This window comes from Gorilla gorilla, chromosome 2 (genome assembly GCF_029281585.2).
Source record: "Gorilla gorilla gorilla isolate KB3781 chromosome 2, NHGRI_mGorGor1-v2.1_pri, whole genome shotgun sequence".
In the NCBI taxonomy this organism is placed as follows: Eukaryota; Metazoa; Chordata; class Mammalia; order Primates; family Hominidae; genus Gorilla; species Gorilla gorilla.
In genome coordinates, this window is record NC_086017.1 from 64,914,430 (window position 1) to 64,936,292 (window position 21,863).

Below are 21,863 nucleotides of genomic sequence, written 5' to 3' on the forward strand. Positions count from 1 at the left end.
TGTGTAGTTAATAGTTTATTCCTTACTCTGATAGGATTTTGATTAATTTGCCTTTTATATATAAAATATGGAAGTCAGTATAGATAGAACTGACATCTTAACAACACTGGGACTTCTAGCCAATGCTCATACTCAAGCTTCCTTTAAATTCTAACAGCAATGATTCATGGTTTTCAGTAGTATATAGTTCCTGCACATCTGTTGTCAGATTTCTCTCTAAATCTGAATATTTTTATGCTGTTTAAGTAGTATTACTTCATTTTCCAACTGCTTTTTGCTACCAAAAAATCCAAGTTGCTTATCTATATTGAATTTTATATCCTGCAGCCTTTCTAAGCTTCCTTATCATTTCTAGTAGTTTTTGGTAGGTTTGATTACATTTCCTACAAATATGGACATACGGTCATCAAATAAAGACAATTTCTTCCTTTCTTTAAAATCTGGATGAATTTTATGTCCTTTCTTGCCTTACTGCACAGGCTGTAACTTCAAGTACAATGTAAAGGAGAAATGGTAAAATCAGACATGCTTTTCTGTTTCTGACCTTAAGGTAAAAGCATTTGGTCATTCATATAGGCCATTTATTTTTAATGAAGTTACTGACATTATTGGCTTGAAATCTAGCACTTTTCTAGTTGATTTCTGCTTGTTCATCCTCTTTTTTTCTGTCTTTTATATTGACTATTTTATGATTCCATTTTTTTCCTGCTATTGGCTTATTATTTATATACTTTTAAGCTTTTTTTTGTATTGGTTGCACTAAGGTTTACAGTATACATCTTTAATTGCTCATGTTCTATCTTCAAATAATATTAAATTGCTTCAGGTGTAGTGTACTTACCTTAGGATAATATAATCCCAATTCCTGTCTCTTATTTTAGCCCAGTCAGTATTTCTTCAATCTATTTTTTGACTCATTTTCTCTTTACTCAACTCTGGGATTCTAAATACTTGTTTGTTAGACTACTTGGTACTATTTTACTGCTTACTGAGCTTCTGTTCATTTGTGTTTTAACCTTGTTTTTCTCTTTGTTCTCTAATTTGAATAATTTCTATTGACCTGACTTCAGGTATACTGATCCTATCTTCTGTTGCATTCAGTCTGCCTTGAATATATACCATTCAGTGAATTTTGGATTTAAAATATTTTATTCTTTCTGTTTTAAGATTTGCATTTGGTTCATTTATATAGTTTCCATATTTCTGCTGGAATTCCCCGTTTCATACCTCAGTATAGCCACTTTCTAAAGTTTAATTAATATATAAATATATTATTTAATATACTATATTATAAAGTATAATATATTACCATTATCTACTAACTCTAATACCTGGGCCAGATGTTGGTCTATCTTTAGATTGATTTTTCTGTTGACTATTTTGTCACATTTTACTATGTGACACAATTACTGTACAAGTTTCTTCACATGCATAGTCAGTTTTGTACTTTGGATATTGTGGATGGTACATTGTAGATGTCCTGGATTCTGTTATATTCTTCTAGAGAATGTTGAGTTTTATTGTAGCATGTGTTTAAATTACCAGTGGATCTCCTTGTCCTTTTGGTGGCCTGGTTTTAGGCTTCAGAAGGTGATTTTGTTTCGTTTTTGCCTCTAGCCCTGGAATATGATATTTAGTTCTTAAAACTTTTCTCCTTTATCATGTACAGAATTTATCTGTACTAGTTAGAACTGATATACAGGTGTTGCATTTCTGGATTTTTGAATTTTAACTTTTAGAGGTTAAACAAGTCTTTTTTATATAAGAAACATGCTGATTAAAGAGAGTTGGTGTCAAATCCAAAGAATCGTTGCTCAGACCACTGCTGCATAATTTTTCCCCTGTGTTTTCTGCTAGTAGTTTTATAGTTTCTGGTGTTACATGTAAGTCTTTAATCTATTTTGAGTTGATTTTTGTACATAATGTATGATAAGGTCCAGTTTCATTCTTTTGCAAGTGGATATTCAGTTGCCCCACATCATGTGTTGAAGAGACTATCCTTTTCTCAGTGTGTATTCCAGTAAAAATCAGTTGACCATATTTGTACAGGTTCATTTCTGGGCTCTTTATTCTGTTCCATTAATAGATGTGTTTATTTCTTTGCCAGAATCATGCTGTTTTAATTACTATAGCTTTGTTGTATAGTTTGAAATTATGTAGTATGGTGTCTCCAGCTTCACTGATTTTTACTTATGATGGCCTTGGCTGTTAGGGACTTGTGGTGATTTCTCATGAATTTTGGAATTTTTTTTCTATTTCTATGGAAAATGAAATTGGAATTTTGATAGAGATTGCATTTAATCTGTGGATCACTTTGGGATGGATGGACATCTTAGCAATATTGATTTTTCCAATCTACAAAAACAGGATATTTTCCATTTTTGGTGGCTTCTTTAGTTTCTTTCATCAATGTTTAATAGTTTTAAGTGTACAGGTCTTTGACCTCCTTGGTTAAATTTACTCCTAAGCTTTTTTTGCAGCTATTATAAATGGGATTGTCCTCCTGATTTCTTTTTTGAATAGTTCATTGTTAGTGTACAGAAATGCTAAAAACTGCACATTGGTCTGGGCAATGTTTTTTTAGGTTTGACCCCAAAAGCATAGGCAACAAAAGCAAAAATAGACAAATGAGATTGTGTCAAACTAAAAAGCTTCTTCACAGCAAAGGAAACAATTAACAGTGTGAATAGACAGTCTACAGATTGAGAGAAAATGTTCGTAAGCCATATACCAGAAAAAGGGTCAGTATCCAAAATATTATAAGGAATTCAAACAACTCAACAGCAAGAAAACAAAACAAAACAAAAACCCCAGTTAAAAAGTGGACAAGGGACCTGAATCAACACTTTTCAAATGAAGACATAGAAATGGCCAATAGATCTATGAAAAACATGTTCAATATCAGTAATCATCAGGGATATACAAATTAAAATGACAATGAGATATCATTTCACACCTGCCAGACTAGCTCTTATTAAAAGGATGAAAGATAACAAGTGTTGAGAAGGATGTGGAGAAAAGCGAAACTTTGTACACTTTTGGTGGGAATGTAAATTAGTACAGCCATTACAGAAAACTGTATGGAGTTTCCTTAAAAACTAAAAATAGAATTACCGTAAGTTGTAGCCATCCTACTTCTGGGTATTTACCCAAAAGATTTGAAATCAATTTTTTAAAGAGATGTCTGCACTCCCATCTTTACTGCAGCACTTTTCATAATAGCTAAGTTATGGAATCAACCTAAGTGTTCATCAGTAGATGAATGGATAAGGAAAATGCAGTATAAACGCACAATGAAATACTATTTGGCATTAAAAAGAAGGAAATTCTGTCATTTGCAACATCATGGATGGAATTGGAGAACATTATTCTATATGAAATAAGCCAGACACAGAAAGACAAATACTGCATGTTCTCACTTATATGTGGAATCTGAAACAACTGAACTCATAGAAACAGAGTAGCATGGTGGTAACAGAGGCTGAGGTAGAGGGAGGAATGGGGAAATGATGTTTGAAGGGTGCAAAATCTCACAAAGGAAGAATAAGGACTTTTTCTGGAGTTCTGTTGCACATCATGGTGAATATAGTTAATAATAGTGTATTGTACATTTCAAAACTGCTACAAGAATAAATCTCAAATGCTCTCACCATGAAACATGGTATTTGAGGTGATGGATTCTGATATGATTTGGCTGTGTCCCTGCCCAAATCTCATCTTGAATTGTAGCTCCCATAATTTCCATGTGTCATGGGAGGGACCCGGTGGGAGGTAATTGAATCATGGGGTAGGTCTTTCCTGTGCCGCTCTCGTGATAGTGAATAGCCACTATGTAAGACGTCCCTTTGCTCTTCCTTCGTCTTCTGCCATGATTGTGAGGCTTCCCCAGCCACGTGGAACCGTGAGTCAATTAAACCTTTTTCCTTTATAAATTATCCAGTCTCAGGTATGTCTTTATTAGCAGCATGAGAATAATACAGATATGTAAACAATCTTAATCATTCCACATTTTATTCATAAATTATAACATCACTTCATGCCCCATGAATATATACCAGTATAAATTGTCAGTTTACAACAAAATAATTTTTTAAATTATAAGGTCAAGATTCCCCCCATCCCACCAAAAAAGAGGGTTAGCGATGGAGACAGCTCATGGAAGAAGATAATGGCAATAACTAACTGAAGTCTGTTAACAGCCTGGAGAAATGTGAGATTTTTTTTGTTAAGGAGGAAGCAGTGATGTGAAAGCCAAATATTTTAGTATTATATTGGGAAGGGATCTTAGAAATCACTTATGAGGTAGGAAAACTAAGAAGAGGGAAGGAACAAAACACTTCTCATGGTGATTTGCCCATTAATTTAATTTCACAATGTGAGTTCAATTCAAGTCCATTAACTTCTGAACCAGTTGGCTTTCTGGCATACCCTGTTATCTCCCACCTCCATTTTTTTCTTCCCCTTTATTGCATATTGATATTCTTTGTGTGGATCAAGTATACACTGAATGGGAGAATAGTTCTGATTTTTCTTGTGAGAGATTTTTCTCCTATTTAGAATACAAAATGCTTTGTTCATGTCATGCAAAATGAACAAAATCCTTTGTTCATGTAATGCAAGATGTCCAACCTTTTATAAAGTAATTCTCAATGGTCAAAATTTTGACACATCACCCAAAAAAAATCCATAGGAACAGTAATTTAAAAGTCTAAAACATTGCCTTTCGTCCAGTGTTTCTGGAATACATCTGTCTCTCTTCAAACTTCTTCCTGGCTATAGGTCTCTACCACGGTACTCACACTATTCAAAGTGGATAATCATGCTATGTTGTGATAAGGGACAGTTGAATAGGGGTGGGAATTATTTGGAGCATTGATTTCAGAAGTCAGAACCCAAAGTATAGCAGACTACATGATTTGTTTAATTATTTCCCTGGTATATTAATTCAAAGCTACAAGATATATTATTCAGAAAGCTTAGATAGAGTCAAAGTAGGAAGGCATGAATTCAGCTTTTATTTCAGTCAGCAAAAATGTATCAAGCTCCAATTGTAGATCAGGCAGTGATACAGCTGATGTTATAGAGAGATTCAGAGAGGATTCCTTCTGGGGAGAACTCACCCCAAGGATATACGGTAAAAATGAGTACGTAGAAGAGGACAGCAAGGCCACTAAGGAGGGATTTCATTGTTCTTTCAATTAATGATCCTGGAAAAGTTTCACTCTGGTTTTAGTTTTTTTGGTGGTCAGCAACTGAGACTATAGAGTAAAATACTGATCACTGAGATTTAGTTTTAAAAATACATACATATATATATATGGTTTTTTTTAAATAGAAAGTTATTATTCCATGGTTCTTGGTCTTGGTGCTTATTAAAATGTGATTCCTATTCATTGCAGAAAATTGAAAAATAGAGAATTGTGTAAAAAATAAAACAAAAATCACATGCCAGCTCATTACTCAGAACTAAGAGGCAGAAAAGTTACATGCTCAGGCTCTGAGGCCAAATGGCCTGGGTTTGAATCCCAGGTTCACATCTTATTAGCTTTGTAACTTTGAGCCATTGCCTCATCTGTAAAATCAGGATAAGTAGAAGGATTTAAATGGTGTGATACTTCCCCTCCCACCGCCGGTCTTTTTTTCTATGCAAAACTGGCTTCATATTTAGCTCAATTGTTTTCTTACCATTAACATGGTACACTTAACAAAAATATTTTGTTCATGTAATGCAAGATGTCCAACCTTTTATAAAGTACTTCTCAATGATCACACTTTGACTTTGCCAGATCACATAAAGGGAGATGTTTAACTTCCCAGTGAATTCTTTATACTTTTAAAGTGTACACTTTTATTCAGGCTTCCTGATGATTCATTCTGAGGCTATTCTGTTTTGCTAAATGAACCCAACAATTCACATGGAAATTGTGAAAGACAGTATAAAAGATGATAGAAAACAGAAGATTAGAACTGTGAGTTCTAGGTAATGTTAAATTCTCCCTTCGATGTAGGGACAGATTCTCTTTTCTCTGTTTACCAGAGAATCATTACATTACTATTGCCCAAACACATTTCCACATGAGATGTTGTTGTATTGAAACAGGAGAGTTATCTGACCCCCCTTGCAGGAAGTGCAACAGGGGTGTGGCTTGTCTGTTCTGGCTGTGGCTGCTGCTCAAACCCCTTATGGGATGGGGAACATGCAGACGGGCAGGTGCAGGAGCCGGGGTGGACACTTTGGGGCTCCAGCCCCACGGTGGCAACTAAGGTTGTGTGGCTGAAACTCTGGAAGCCCCAGTGGGCATGCTACAGTGCTCTTTTAGCTCTGCTGTCCATAGACAGCTTAAGTATTAACCAGCTTAGTGCCCTCTTCATACCCGGGTTCTTGTCCAGCATCCGAGAAGAATCAGGTCACATATGGACTTGAAGGATGGTGGATACGGGGATTTTATTGGGTGATAGAGGTGGCACTCAGTGGGATGGATTGGGGGGTGGAAAGGGATGGAATGGGAAGATGATCTTCCCCTGGAGTTCAGCTATCCCACACCCGTTCTCCTCTCCAACTGTCCCCAGCCAAACTCCTTTCAACATTCAGATGCTCCTTTTCTTCTCTCCTCTGCCAGGCTGCTCTTCTGTTTATCTGCTCATCTGCTTGTAGAGCCTGAGGTTTGGGGTTTATATGGGTACAGGATAGGGAGCATGGTGGATCAAGAGGCAATATTTGGGTGCAAAAACAGGAATAACTGTTCCCATTGAGAGCCACCAGTTTCCAGGCTTGAGGGTGGGGCCTTTGCCAGGGACCTGCTGTCTCCTACGCAGTATTTCCTTGCCTCCTGTCCATATCAGTATGATGGGTGAGATGGCAGGCTCTATTGCCTGAGAGCTGGAATCCAGATCATACCTATTAAACCTGTGCTATCTTAAAGCAAAATCAGGTCTAATTACTGAAGTTCCTCACAGAGTTGGGAAATGAGTCCATTTTAGGTAAAGACTATCATACAATGCCTGTATAGGGTAAGTGCTCAGTAAGTGGTAGACGATGTTGGTGGTGATGGTGATGGTGATGATGGTCACGATGATGGTGGTGATTAGTTATATAGAGTGTAAAGGATGAAACAAAGGTTAGCATCAAGCAGGTCTAGCTTTGTAGAGTTTTGATACTTTGAGATTTGATGTTTTTTTAGGATTTGGGAAAGTTGTTTAACTTAATGCTTGAGTGTCTTCATCTATAAAATGGAGAAAATGATATTTCTTTGAGTTGGTGTGAAGATTAAAGGGGAACTGCTTAGAAAAGGGTTTGGCATTAAGTAAACACTCCGTAAATGTTAGCTATTATTGTCATTATTTATAAGAAAAGACATTAATAGTTTCAGTGAAAATAGTTAACAAACCCCTTACTCTTCTTAAGGGGATTAGAAGAAAAATGGTTCATGTCATAATTAAGAAGATTTACTGAAGACTCTAGTACAAAGAAAAAAAAACTTTGAAAAACTAAAATGATAGCCAAGTTTTAAAAATATCCTTTGTTGTGAGCTCTTTTGAGATTCCCTTCCTCTGGGATAAGAAAAGAAAACTGGGCCCCTCTTCCTTTTCATTCCATGGGGCTTTCTCTCCCATATTTCAAACACAAAATACCATTCCTTGCCATCTGCCTTGGGCTGACAATGCCAAAGAACCTCCTGCCCAGGTTGTTTTCAAGCTGTAGGTCGGCACCATAAATCTCAATAAATCCTTGTGGGCTGAGGATGAGTGGAAGTCATTATCATGGCTCTTACTGATGCATTCTGTCTACAACAGAATAAATACCACCATGGGACACTGCCCTGCAGGCAAAGCATCCTTCTGGCTTTTTGTGTGCTTTCCCCATCAGCAAGTCACAAATGGAATGCCATAATGTGTCTATTGTATACATTTTTGAATAAATAAGTATAACAAAGAGAATATGCTGGTCCGATTTAATCTTAGCACTTAACTATGAAAACACAGCACATTTCCCACACTAGTGAAATGGAGCAGAAGAGGCCTGCCTATACCAGCTTGGTTCTTGGCAGGCCATCCAGGGTAAACCGGGTGTGAGCCATGCTTATGGCTTCTAGGGCTCAGCTCCCTAAAGCCTAGATTTTCCAACTGCAGGGTGATCAGGCAATGTAGTGGTGGTGATACGGAATTTAAGAGCTTATCACTTGATATCCTTTTGTTTACAAATGACAGAGGCTCAACTCAAGCAAGCTTAAACAATACAGGGAAAAGTTGAGATGTAAGCTTCAGATAGGGCTTACTCAAGTTTCCCAAAGGTTAAGACCAAGATCCAGGTTTTCTCTATGCATTTCCCAGCAGGCATTTCCTTTCATGAGCACAGGAAAGCTGCCAGTGGCTCCTGAGGCTGAAAATGTCTTTGTTTTCATATGTTTGGAGTAGAGATAAGAATTCTGCGTTTCAGACTGATTGAAATAACTTAGGTTCAGTACCCATCTCTGAACCCATTGCTTTCTCCAGGGGAAGGATTTGTACCAATCCGCTTAGGTCTAGACAGCATGCCTGGACAGGGCTAGCTCCTCAGAAGCACCTGGGCTGCCTGAGGGAAGGGTGCAGTCCTTCCCAGAAGGAAGATATTTGTAGCAAAAGAAGGGAGATTGGATATCAAAGAGAAACTTCTATAGAAGGTCAGACAGGGCTCTTTGTTTTCTGAAAGTGGTTGTGAACCTTGAAGAATGGTGAGAATAAACAAAAATTCTGGGCTGCTTAAACCTTATACTATATTCTGTGATACCCATTTGCCAAAGAGCTTGTGCTATTTTGAATTATATTTTTATCTTTCATTTTTTGTTTGTTTGTTTTTTGAGACAGTGTCTTGGTCTGTTGCCCAGGCTGGAGTGCAGTGGCATGATCATAGCTCACTGCAGCCTCAAACTCCTGGGCTCAAGTGATCCTCCTGCCTCAGCCTCCCAAGTAGCTGGGACTACAGGCACACATCATCATATCTGTCTTTTTTTTTTTTGACATAGAGCCTCACTATGAGTTTCCCAAGCTGGTCTCAAACTCCTGGGGTTAAGCGACCCTCCTTCCTTGGCCTCTCAAAGTGCTGGGATTACAGGCATGAGCCACCACACCTGGCTGTATCTTCTACTCATTTTCCATTGTTATTCAGTGACGTGTAGAAAACAAAAAAAAGGAGGTCTCTGCCTTGCTCTCAGAAGTCTAGTAGGAAACAAAATTACCCAAATTACAAAACAAAATACGAATAGCTGTCTGACTGCCTGGTTTACCTAGAGAAAGATGGAGGAAAGGAAGACAGTAGCTGGCCTACTCACTATACTGTATTGATGATTAAATCAATTCCTACTGCCACCAACCTGTAGAATTGGAGGCATCTGTCATTACGGCTTTTGATTTGAGCTCCTATTGGGAAACCATTTGTTTTCTTATTTGTTTTGTTTATGGCTTCTTAATGTGTTTGACCTCTGCCTCCCATCTGACATTTACAGAAGTCTCTTGTTGGATCTCACTTTTAGCTGCCCTAGAAGGTAACTCTTCCATTTGTTTTCCCGGGTTACAAAAAGAGAATTTTCTACACACTCCAAAGCTTACAGTTTTCAGACTATCCTTTATGTAGCCTAGAGTGCTGGTGTCTGCCCTAGTCATTTTCCAGTGTAGCAGTACAAGGATGGCAAAGTCGCTGTGAGCATTTGATTCCACACACATATAGAAAGCTGTGGATTTTATATGGGTGATACAGGTACCTACAACGTGTCATGGGAGAATGGAGGAAGACATACTTCCCTTTGAGAAGGAGGGCTTAATGGAGAAAGTGACATTTAATAAGTCTTTTATAACTGAATTGGGGTTCTCCAAAGGTATGGGAGGAGGTGGCTTCAACACTCAGAGGCTTGCTGGTCCCCGAACCAGCAGCATCAGTATTGCCTGGTAGAAGGTGAGAAAGGCAGAATCATAGGCCCTACCCTAGACCCACTGAACAGAAACTGGCATTTCAGCAAGATCCTCAGGTCATCCATAAGCATACTCAGCTTGAGAAGCACAATTCTAGACCAGACAGTCTCAGCCTTGAAGGATGTTGGAATCACTCCAGAAGCTTAAAGAAAAAAAAAAAAAAGATGCCTTGGTGCTTCTTGCAAGGATTCCAATATAATTTATGTTAGGCATGGCCATCAGTAGAAAAAAAAATGCAAAATGAAACAAAACAAAATGCTCTTCAGGTGATTCCAGTGAGCAACCAAGGTAAGAATTAGAGCTCCATCTGGGTCTCAGCACTGTGAGAGAAGCAGCATGGTGCACTCAGGGGCTCGTGGGTAGGTCAGCAGCCTGGATGTTGGACAGGAAGGTGGCTTTGGGGCTGGGATGGTTGAACACGTCAGGCTGGAGAGAGAGCCAGGTAGAACATAAAGGCCCTGTTTGCTTCACTCAATGCAGACCATCGGGTAGATGACAGGGGCTGTGGAAAGGTGTAAAAAGAGGGATGGGGTGTCAGCCTTGCACTTGGGAAGGACCACCTCAAGAATGGGCCATGGCAGGGAGACCAGTTGGAAGATAAGCCTAACATTTTGCAGATTAGCAGGGTTGGCTTCATAATTGGCCAGGCCCAGTGCAAAATAAAATTGTGGGCTGCTTGTTTAAAAAGCAAGAAAAATGTATTCTTAAAGGTACTAAAAGGTAAAACTTTTTCCTTCTTTCTGTGGTCTCTCTTGACTGTTCATGATTTTTTTATTTGCCATTTTAATATTGTGCTCCTTCAGACACAGGGCTGCACATTGGCCCAGTGCTTAAGGAGCCCTGCCCAGTTACCTGGTGGGGTGCGCAGCTCAGCAGCCGCAGGGCTTCTCCCTCCCACTAGCCACAGGACCGAGGTGCTGTGTCCTGGCTGGAGGAGGGGACTGAATCTCCCCTTGCCAGGGGCTTGCTGTCCCTACTCATGGGGCACAGCCAGTCTACAAGGGATTTCAATCTTTGCATCAAATACCAAATACTTAGTACCTGGATCAGGGTGGGCGGGAGGTTTGCCCCTGCTAAGTCACCCACTGAACATGCTGTGGCACTGCCAGTCACTCCCAAGCCTTGGCCCTCTGCTTGCCTGGCCCAGGCCCAGCCAGGTGCCGGTGAGGTGGGGGGCAGGGCTCTAGTTGCTGGGCTGAGTGCAGGAGGGGAATAGGTAGCTGGGAACACCCTGGGGAGATGGAGGAGAGTGCAACTGTACATGAGGCAAGCTTCAACCACCCCCTCCTCACAGCCCTCCTCTCTCCACTCCTGTGCATGCCCCATTGGCCTCTGGACTTCACTTATAAAACACAAATTCAAAGACAAAGTTAAGAATTTTAAGACAGCCATGCCTGCAGAACACTGAACTTCAAGTGACCAGCCCTTCTGAGAGTAGGCCCCTCTGCAACTACACTGGTCACACCCATAAAGCTGGCCCTGCAGGTTGGAGATGGGAGGATGGATTTGAGAGGCATTAAGGACATAGTCAAACCAGAGCATGGCAATGTTCAGGGAGGATGATGTTCAGAGTTCATTGGAGATCTCTGGCTGTGTGACTGCATAGAGGGTAACACCATTAAGATATATAGGGAAACTGAGGAAATTATTATGGGGATGGGGGCAGGGGCAAGCTTTAGGGACCTGAGAACACTTCCTTTGTTCCAACAGAGAATCATCTGTCTTTTCTCTGATTTAATTGCATAGGCTGGTACTTTTAGAACAAGGATAAATAACAGAGGAGAGTGAGCCTTCTTGCCTTCTTCTGACTCTAATTAGCCTGCTCTGAGTGTTTTATCCTAAGCATGATGCTAAATTTGATTCACAAATGGGTGCCTACTTCTGTTCTTTTAAGGATTTTTTTTCAGGGATGGGATTTCTGTCCAGTGTCTTTTAGGCGCCTACTGAACAGATAGATCCCACAGCACTGACTGTTTTCCAATGCTGTATAGGGTGTCTTACATGAACAGATTTTCTGGGATGTGAACTGGATGTCAAGTGGGGACTTTTTGTAGTCCCAGATTTAGGGGAGGACAAAGTGACACCATGCACCACAAGTTCTAGAGTTGGCTGGCACTAATTTAAAGTTGGAAATCCTGCCCCAACCCCCTACTCCCACTCCAAGCTTATTTGGGTTAGAAAACGGGCCTGCCTTTTGTCTGCCATGTGAACACTGGTCAGGGCCTACCCAACAAGAATGTCAGTATTCATGCAAAGAGGTATTTCCCTCCAACAGATACTTTTACCCTTAGGCATGGGTCATGCTCCTGTGGTCCCAGCTCCCTGGGAGACTGAGTGGGAGGGATTGCTTGAGCCCAGGAATTCAAGGCTGCAGTGAGCTACGATTGCACCACTGCACTGCAGCCTGGACGACAGAGCAATACCATGTCGAAAGAAAGGAGAGAGAGGAGGGAGAGGGAAGGAGAGGGGAGGGGAGGGAAGGAGAGGAGAGGGGAGGGAAGGGAAGGAAAGGAAGGAAACGAAAGAAAAAAAGAATTGTTTCATGTTTCTATTTTCATTAAGCTGGGACCACTCAATAATCTTGTTCACTTGCATTTCTAGGCCAATCCTCACTGCGGCATGCTATGTTGCTTTTTCAATGTCCTGCTGAAGTTTAGTTACTACATTTCATTTGAGATCATTGCATCAATAATCATAAGGAGAAAATATTTGTGTATTTCTCTTCCTGTCCACCTCCCTCCTACTGTCTCATAAGATGGCTATCCAGTTATGCTAGAACACATACAAAATAATTAAGTTTTCCTTTGAATTTAAACAATCACCAAATGTTTGCTCTCAACTTATGGGCCCAGGTCCATGTAGGGAAACCTGGTGCTTGCTGGGGCAGGGCAGGTGGGGGATAGGGCCACTTTCCACCTCCAAGGAGAACAGGATCCTGGTGGAGAGCCACAGTCACGTGCCCCATCCAGCCGGGGAACAGGACACTGTGAACAGGGCCAGTGCCAAATTCAGTAGCTCCCTGGGACCTACTCAGTGGCTTTCATTTTATCTTTGGATAAAATCTGGAGAATCTATATAAAGGGTAAAAATCTATAAAGGGTGAAATACCTCAGTCTAGGGTCAAAACGTTTTAAGATTCTATCCTGACCAAATATTTTTCAAGCTACAGTTTTGTACCCATTTAATGAAAGGCAAGCCAAACAAGCTCTCCACATGTGCAATCCTGTGGTCCTCGGGGGATCTTATCCCTGCGTTCCTCCCCATCCCGCGTGCTTGTTTGGAGGGAGTATGAGGGAGGCATGGTGATCGCTTTCATCATTTGCTCAGGAAAGCCCCTCTCGGAAGATTGTGTGCGGCAAATACTCTGTCTTGTCAGGGGAGGCTGTCTTGAAATCGCATCATCTTTTTCCCTCCAGTTCTTTCTCTGTCTGTAGTGAGTGGGAAAGGGAGGACTGGATTATTTCAGTTCTGGCAATGGACACATCAAAATTGCTTCCCTCTCCCAACTCCCTTTCCCTCGAGGACCTAATTTATTTCACGCATTTTGACCTATCCCTGCTTAGAAACAACCGCTGTGATTCTCTGCTGCGGCATTTCCCTCCTCGCCTTTTTTGGCCCCCAGGCAAACCCACCAGGCCACAGCCCCTCTGACTATGATGTCAGCCTGGCTGCTGGGCCCAGCTGGATGGAGGTGTGTTTTATGAAGTTCAACCCTGCACCCTGGGCCATAAATACACATTGTACACATAAATGTACAGCTAACATTGCCCAGGCCCCTCCGAAGCACCATGTTAATAAGCAGACAGTAAGTCTTTAAAATATGGAAAAGTAGTTAATCTTTCCGCTGGCAATCTTTTGTAGGGGGGCGCTTTTCTCCTCTCAGTGTAGCTGCTTTCAGGGCTTTTCAACTCCTAGGATTTGGGAAAGAAAGAAGGAAAGTTGGCTGTGGGACTTTGAAAACAATGATATCTTGCATTTGCTGTCATTAAGCATCTGCACTGAGTGATCACTCTGGGTCTGTCCTCAAGGAGTTTGAGCTGTAATTGTTCCAGCACGAGACAGACAGTCTGCTGCCTGTGGCAAAAGAACCACACTAGCCTGGGCTCCGGAGGGCTGCAACTTTGGGTTTGAACCTCTGCTCTGCCCCGGTTACTCTAGGTACTTAGTTTTTTGTTTCCCTATCTGTAAAATGGGCATAATTTTATCTTATTCATATAGCTGTGGTAAGAGTTTACTTATCCTCATTGAGTTTCAGTTTTCTCTTTTGTAAAATGGGCTTGACCCTCACAGTTCACTTTATACTTGTTTTAAGAAGACATTAATACATTCTCCTTGTAGAGAACTTCAGGGTTACAGATGGAGTTCAAGTGTCCCTTGACAGTTACTCCCTGTCACAGTCCTTTCTTCAGAGGTAACCACTGTTGCTGGTGTGGTGTGTAACCTTCCTGACCTTTATTTATACATCCATGCATTACATACATACATACATACATACATACATACATACATACATAAAGACAGAGCGATAGATAGACATATAAAAAGACAGAGCGATAGACATATAAAGAATTTATAGAAATGTGTCTTTTTTTTGTACTCACTTTATGTATAAATGCCAACTACTTACCAGGCAAGTAATCCTAGAGGTTACAAAACAAAAAGGCTTACCAAGAAATTAAGATGCTCAAATCACTTGGCTGATTGAATTCATTTAAAGCATATGGCTAGAAGCAAGGGGAAAGAGGACGGAGGATCTCCCTCCCTGTAACTTGTGTTATGCACTGTTCCTCTATTCTCCTCTTCTCTCTCCCATCTTCCCTTCCTTTCCCTTCCCTTGTCTCCACCCTCTCCTGCTCTGTCTCCCACTGATGGTGTAGCAAGGAGGACCACACTTGAGGGTCCTCAGTCTGGAACAGGGCCTCAGCAGGCAGAAGGTGCCTGCAGCCAACACACACTTGCCTTATTGGAGAGGTGCAAGGGCAAGTGTGTAGCTTGCCTGTAACCTCCTGAGCAGCCACACATTTATCTGTCTGTCTCAGGCAGAGAATGGATGTTGCCAGTGAGTTAATTTAAGGATGACCCAGGAGAGAGCTATCAACCTAGAGACAACAAGGTCTGTGCCTTAAGAATTGAGCGCATTTAATTTTACGTGGTCCTTCCCTTCCTTCTTCTCTATAGGAAGACACTTCATATGTTCTTCCTTTACTATTTCTGTTCAACTTGCATACGCTCTACTTATTGAGTCCATTTACTCTAGTCTAACATGAGTCATGGGTCACTTAAGTGCTATCTATACCTAATACATCTTATAAGTTTTATCCATATCATTTATTTTTCTTGTTTCTCTGTAGCAGAATTAAATATTCTTAAATAGTCCTAAATATTCTTAAATACTGGTACTTTACGTATAGTTTTACAACATTATTTTCCCACTCAACGTCTTGGGTCTCCTTTCATGACAGTAAATGGAGATCCTCTTTACCCTGTTACCTGGTGCCAAGAAGACCACCGAGTGGACATATTCTTGCTTATTCAATCATTGCCCCATTGTTGGACATTTAGGTGGGGTTTTTGCTTTTTCTTTCTTACAGTGAACATTGCTACCAAGAGCATCTTTGTACATGATTTCTTGGGTTCTGAACATGCGTTTATTTTACTGAGAAGTAAAACTACAGAGAAATAGGGTGTAAAAGATTTCCACTATAATAATAACAAATTGTCCTCATAGTAGCTATAAATTTCACTTTCCCACCTGTGGTATAGAAGAGTATTCATTTCTTCAGACTTTCTCCATTATTTGATATTATCATAGACTTAAATTTTTACCCATGTCCTAGTCAAATCATTATTTTCACTTATACTTCTCTAATTTTTAGTGAGATTGAACCCACTTTTACCTATTTGTTACTCATCTGTGTTTCCTCTTCTATGAATTGTCTCACGAGTTTCGATACTGGATATGGCAAGCAACTGCCCTTCCCTTTTTTATAAAACCCAATTTTTTGTGATTGTCCAGACTATTCTCTATATTTACTCTTCTGAAAGAATCCTAGAATCATGTTCTCAAATTCCATAAAATATCCTATTTTTATTGAAATTGCTTTGAATTAAAAAGTTAATTAAGAGAGAAATGACATATTTAAAATATGAGTGTTCCTTTCCACCACCATTGTACTTCCCTCCAATTTTTAGCTAGTATTTTTATGTTCCTCAGTAAATTTGCATCATTTTCTTCATTAAGGCATATGTTTTACTAGATTTATTCTTGGGCCTTTTATACTGATTATTGATACTATCAATGGTTCTTTATTTCACAAATATTTTTCATTGGTTATCGCCAGTGTCAGGCTGTGGTTTTATATGCTGATTATGTAACTAGCCAGCTTGCTGAGTTCTTTTATTAGTTCTAATAGTTGGTCAGTGGGTTCATATGGGTTTTCTATGAACACAGCAATATCTGTTCTTTGGGTGATTGATTGGGTAGAATTCACCTGGGGGTAGATTCTCAATGAGCATTTCAGTTTTGTTCATGGCAATTGGTCTGCTCATGATTTTTATAGCTTGGCCAAATGTAGATAATTTATGCTTTATCCCCAAAGGTGTGTTTTCTCTTAAGTTCTCAGATTGTTTACAATGCTATACATAATAAATAGTCACCAAAAAATGTTGAAAATGCTCCCGTATCTTACAGGTTATAATGATACTTTGTGACTTAATTTCTTGATCATGAGTGCCAAAGTTAATTTATGTCAGTAAGCTTTTAAACCAGAGTTTGATTCTGTTGGTTATCTTCACAGTTTAATTTTTATTTTATTCTTCTGCCTTTATCATTTCAAGTTCCGTCATTGACTCAACAAATACTTACTGAGAAGTTGCTCTATCCCAGGCACAACCCTAGGTGCTAGAGATAACTGATAACCTCAGGCAGTCAGATGCAGCCTTGTTGCCTTGGAAGCTACAGTCTTTTATGAGGGGCAGACAGTAAACAAGCAAGGAAGAAGAGACAGAAGGAAAGTGGTGAAGTCATTGGTGTCCTTGGCAATAACTGATTCAGTTGGAGTGATGAGGACTACAGCCTTGTTGGAATACAATTTCTGAAGGAGGGAGATGTGTGAAGAGAGAGAGTTGGAGGGAGAGAGAGAAGGATTACAGATAATTATTTTTAGGAGTTGTGTTATAAGGAAAAACAGAGAAATGGGGTGGTTGCAGGAGGGAGGGTTAAGAGACAGTTTTGTTTTTCCTGAGCTGGGAGATGTGACAGCATGTTTGCCAACCTTCAGGAAGGGCTAGTAGATGAGGGGAACCATTTGTGCAGCGGTCACCTATCTCTTCTTTTCCACCAGTCACATCCTTGAAGAAGCCTGAAAGTTAGGCTTTGCAGAGGGACATTAATACTCAATCCAGTGGACAAGGGGGAAGACAATGTATAGGGCACAGGTGCAGGTTTATCTTCTTATTTTTCCAGCTTCTTGATTTGAAAACTGAGTCAAATATTTGCAACCTTTATTTATTTTTTCTGATGAAAATGTCTAAGGTTCTACCGCACAAATGTGAATCTGGGCTATTATCAAATCTCAAGGATTGATGAAAGGTGTTTTGGTATTCATTTCTAATTGTACTCTACCATAAAAGACGAATGTGTAATCAGTACTATAGGTTCTTTGGAATGTGTTGCAGTTCGCTGTGTTTGAAAATAATTTATATTCTGTGTTGTTTATATCTGAAGAGTTTTGGGTCCATATTTTTAACAGATCATGCTTTCAGAAATCCCTTTTGTTATTTCTTTCAGTTTGTATACTATGATCATTATGTGACTAAAGAATCATATTTTATCTTGTTAGTGGATTATAATACTTTTTGGTATGAACTCTTTTATTTATTATATTTTAATGATATTTATTTTACTCTGAATATCTGTATATTACTGCTAAACCTGAACCTGTTTCTTTTTTTCTTAGCATATTTTTGGTATATTTTCCCCTTCTCCTATGTCATTCTGTTTTAGGAGTGTTTGTGGCAAACAGCATAATGTTTATAAACCCAATTTAAGAGTCTTTGCCTTTTAATATGTGAATCTAACAACCTCACAGTTATTGTGATTGGCAATAATTTTAGGCTTATACTGGCAGTCATGTGTCTGTAGGGGGTGTTTAATTTCTCATGCTATCCATATTGATCAGGTTTTAAATACTTTTAAATATTTTTCAATGATTATTCCTAATTTGAAAATATAATTTTCTATAAATGTCTACAGAGATTTAGAATCTATTTTTCTCTGGACACTGGCATACCTTTGACTCTCTTTTTTCCTCAAAACTTTTTTAAATATGTTACTCTGTTTCTTCATCTTCAGTACTCCCATTGAGAAACTGGTTTTATTCTCATTCTAAGTAATTTGTTTCTAGGGAAGCTTTTAGGATTGGTCTGTATCTTTGATGATTGATGATAGGAAGTTTTTTACTCATGTTTCAGTGGGCTCACTCATTGAAAAGAATTGGATTTGTTTTTTCAGTGCAAAAAATATTTTCTCCTTTGGATCTTTTATGTCATATTTTCATCTCTTCTCCTTTATTGTTCATCTGGCAGACACACTTGGCTTAATCTTCTAGTCAGCCATTTGTTCTTCAGAGTGAGTGTTTTGTGATCTTGGTTTTGTACTTGTCTTTGAGACTCTGTTAACCTGCCGCCTCAAAGGTGGAAATTGTTGGTTCTCTGATGAGAGCTATCTCAGGTAGAATATATTTATGTTGATGGGCAAAATCCATTCAGAAGAGGCCAACTGCTGGAGTAACATTCTTGCGTAGGCAAGAAAGAGTCTAGTGTTAAAGAGGGAAGGTAAAGAAGATATAGACAGATATAGATGAAATTAATTAGCAAAACAGCAAGATTGAATATTTTTCTGAGGCCAGATATAGTTCTAGACAAGAGTAGGAAGAGCAGAGAGTAGGTGTCCCAGTGTGGATAGTGGTTAAGGCATTGAGGAAACATCTTTGCACAGTGGCAAGCCCTGTGAACATAACTGTGGGATATGAACATAACTGTGGAATATTAGATGGGCATTGGGCATTTATAGAAAAGAAACCAATTGTGTTGCAGTCTCTCTGAGAGGCATTCATGGATCATTCAACATATGAGGTGGCAACAGGTTAAAAAAGGGGGAGTTCCTTTCCCTTCTTTATAACGTCCCATAAAGCAGAAGAACTTTTCTTCATTGCATGATTTTAGTTCACCATGGTGATATACTCAAAAGAATGGAACAAATTTATTGCGAGAAAGGCAAATGAAGATAAAACTTTGGAGAAACTGACAATTTTGTTAATTTCCATTTGTTAAGTTAAAATCTATTAAACTGAATTTAATGAAATATTATGAAAAGTTATATGATAGGGGTTCTAACCCTGGAGTTAAATATTTAGCTAATCTGGTTCTGGAAGAATATGAGATTTTGATCCCTCATTTGTTCCTCCAAAGAGTCAGTAGTGTTTTGTGTTAAAGGATTATTTTATTTTATAGTGTCTTTGTCACTTCACCATGTTGGGCAATGTGAGAAGGAGGCACTGCCAAGCTTGTTTAAGTTGGACTAACTATCCTGATGGATCAGAAGGTCAGAGCAGATATACAGCCTTGGTTCTTACAGAACTTGGGCTCTGGGAAGTGTGGGACCTCATAAATGACTAGCATTAATCTCATTCAAAACACTGTTCCTGTATACTGGGCAGACATTGTGCAAAGCAGTATAAGGAAGGCTCTAAGAAGTTCACTATCTCTTTTGCCGTTGGTACGACATAGTTTCAGTCTATCGTTGAGGGAAGGAGGAGAGAAAACGCCACTTAGAGGAACATCAAATGTAACTTGGGGTAATGTTTAGGCTCTGGGAGAAGGAAATTAGGCTTTGAAAGTCTAACCTCTTAAACCTTGGGAACAGGTGATTCAGCCAACTCTGACTCTTGTGTTTTGTACATACAGCATTTCAGTCTTTCCAAGGTGAGTTGTATGAGCCGCATGTCATCATAGCTATTGTTTTCCTAGTGAAGCTAGGTATTTGTAAGTGAAGAGCCTCATGGGGAAAGGTAACATTAGTAGTAAAACAGTCTCCAAAGTTTGCTTTACAAAATATGGTAGTTGCTACCACCCAGGAGAGGTCTTCCTCATGGCTCTTTAATTGATGGATGGTAAATGACTGTCTCGCTATCTCTTGTTCCAACAGGTCCTTTGTCATCCAGCAAATCCCAAGCAGCAACCTGTTCATGGTGGTGGTGGACAGCAGCTGCCTCTGTGAATCTGTGGCCCCCATCACCATGGCACCCATTGAAATCAGGTATATCCTTTTGTGTGCAGGTCCACTCACTACCACGGAAACCAGTAAGGGGTATGAGTGGTAAGGAAACCTGGGGGAGAAATATTAGAGAAGGAAAATTACATCCTTTCCACTGTTGGAGAGAGTAGTTAAGAGAGTTGTCATTGCCAAATTTTGACCTCTGAAATGCAGAGTAGAAAAAAGCAATCCTTGGAAACATGCCTTAACTACAGTCAACATAATGAATCCCTTAAGTGTGAACGTCTAAAGGCCCAGAAGATCAGAAGGCGCCCAGAATCTTGTCATGGCTTCCATCCTGAGGTAAGTCTGAGAACTGTTCCTGTTTCCTTTTCCCATCAGAATCACCATGAGAGTCTCACAGTGGTCAAAGAACTACAGCTGAAAAGTTTACTCATGAGAAAATAATCGCTTTCAGTAAACTGAATCTGCACCATCATCTAGGTCCCAGAAGACTTCGTTCTTACATTAGAGAGGGGAGAGAGGTCTGGGGAATCCACATGGTTGGAAAGTTGAAGGTGTCCTGGAGTCTATTTCCGTCTAACCAACCCCTGCCTTTCCCCATAGGAGAATGCAAGGGAGTGTGGGGGTGCGCCGAGTCTCCAAGCCCAGACAGTCCTCCTTCTGCTCCCTCTGCTTTTGATGCTCTTCTCAAGGTGACACTGACTGAGATGTTCTGTTGGCATGCTAAATCATGGATAAACTGTGAACCAAAATATGGTGCAACATACGAGACATGAATATAGTCCAACCATCAGCATCTCATCATGATTTTAAACTGTGCGTGATATAAACTCTTAAAGATATGTTGACAAAAAGTTATCTTTTTACTTTGCCCATCATGCAAATGTGAGTTTGCCACATGATAATCACCCTTCATCAGAAATGGGACTGCAAGTGGTAGGCAGTGTCCCTTCTGCTTGAAACCTATTGAAACCAATTTAAAACTGTGTACTTTTTAAATAAAGTATATTAAAATCATAATCTCCATGTTTGGATTTTATCATCACTTTATTGCTAAGAATACCAACTGAAAACAATGCATGGGGGAAAAGGTCCCCATTCCAGAAACCAGGAAATGATGATGGCTGTTGGCAGAGCCTTTGTTCTAAAGCAGATTCTAGGCACATATTTAACAATCGTTGAGATGCTTCACTCTCAGTTATAAAAATATTTATAGAAGTATATCAAAATATTGTCTACATGGGAAGAGTTTATTACATAGAACCGTGAATTTTGTTGAACTAAACTAACTTCAATGAAAATCATAATTTGGATGCAAACACAAGCTTTCATCATATTCAAGTGGTGAATTATTTGGGAATAGAAATAAAGAAGTCATAAATCCTAGGAATTCGGTCTGAGGAGACTTGAAGGAGGAAAAGAACAATGATTACAAATTTGGCTTCCGGCTTTCCCCATAAACAAGATATGAAATTAGATCTCAAGCATTATGAGATGAAACTACCCAGACATGTAAGCATTTCTAAACACTGGCTCTTGACCCAAAGAAAACAGATTTCACTGGATCATGGTTACTAAATAAAGTGAAATAATTTCCATGCCTAGGCGGAGTAGAGAATGCCTTACTTTATAGGACAGA

At 39.5% G+C, this 21,863-nt stretch overlaps 1 protein-coding gene across 3 annotated transcripts in view; it reads left to right on the top strand.

Annotated features, from left to right (window-relative positions):
- The window catches only part of CACNA2D3 (calcium voltage-gated channel auxiliary subunit alpha2delta 3), a 939,729-nt gene extending 918,485 nt beyond the window's left edge, over positions 1-21,244 (top strand). For all 3 annotated transcript variants that reach the window (XM_031009416.3, XM_031009417.3, XM_055383540.2), the window contains 3 exons: positions 20,153-20,265; positions 20,481-20,563; positions 20,828-21,244. In XM_031009416.3, the coding sequence (XP_030865276.1) occupies positions 20,153-20,265; positions 20,481-20,563; positions 20,828-20,920 (289 nt within the window). In that variant the 3' untranslated portion in view covers positions 20,921-21,244. The remainder of the gene's footprint in view (positions 1-20,152; positions 20,266-20,480; positions 20,564-20,827) is intronic.
- The last annotated feature ends 619 nt before the right edge of the window (positions 21,245-21,863 follow it).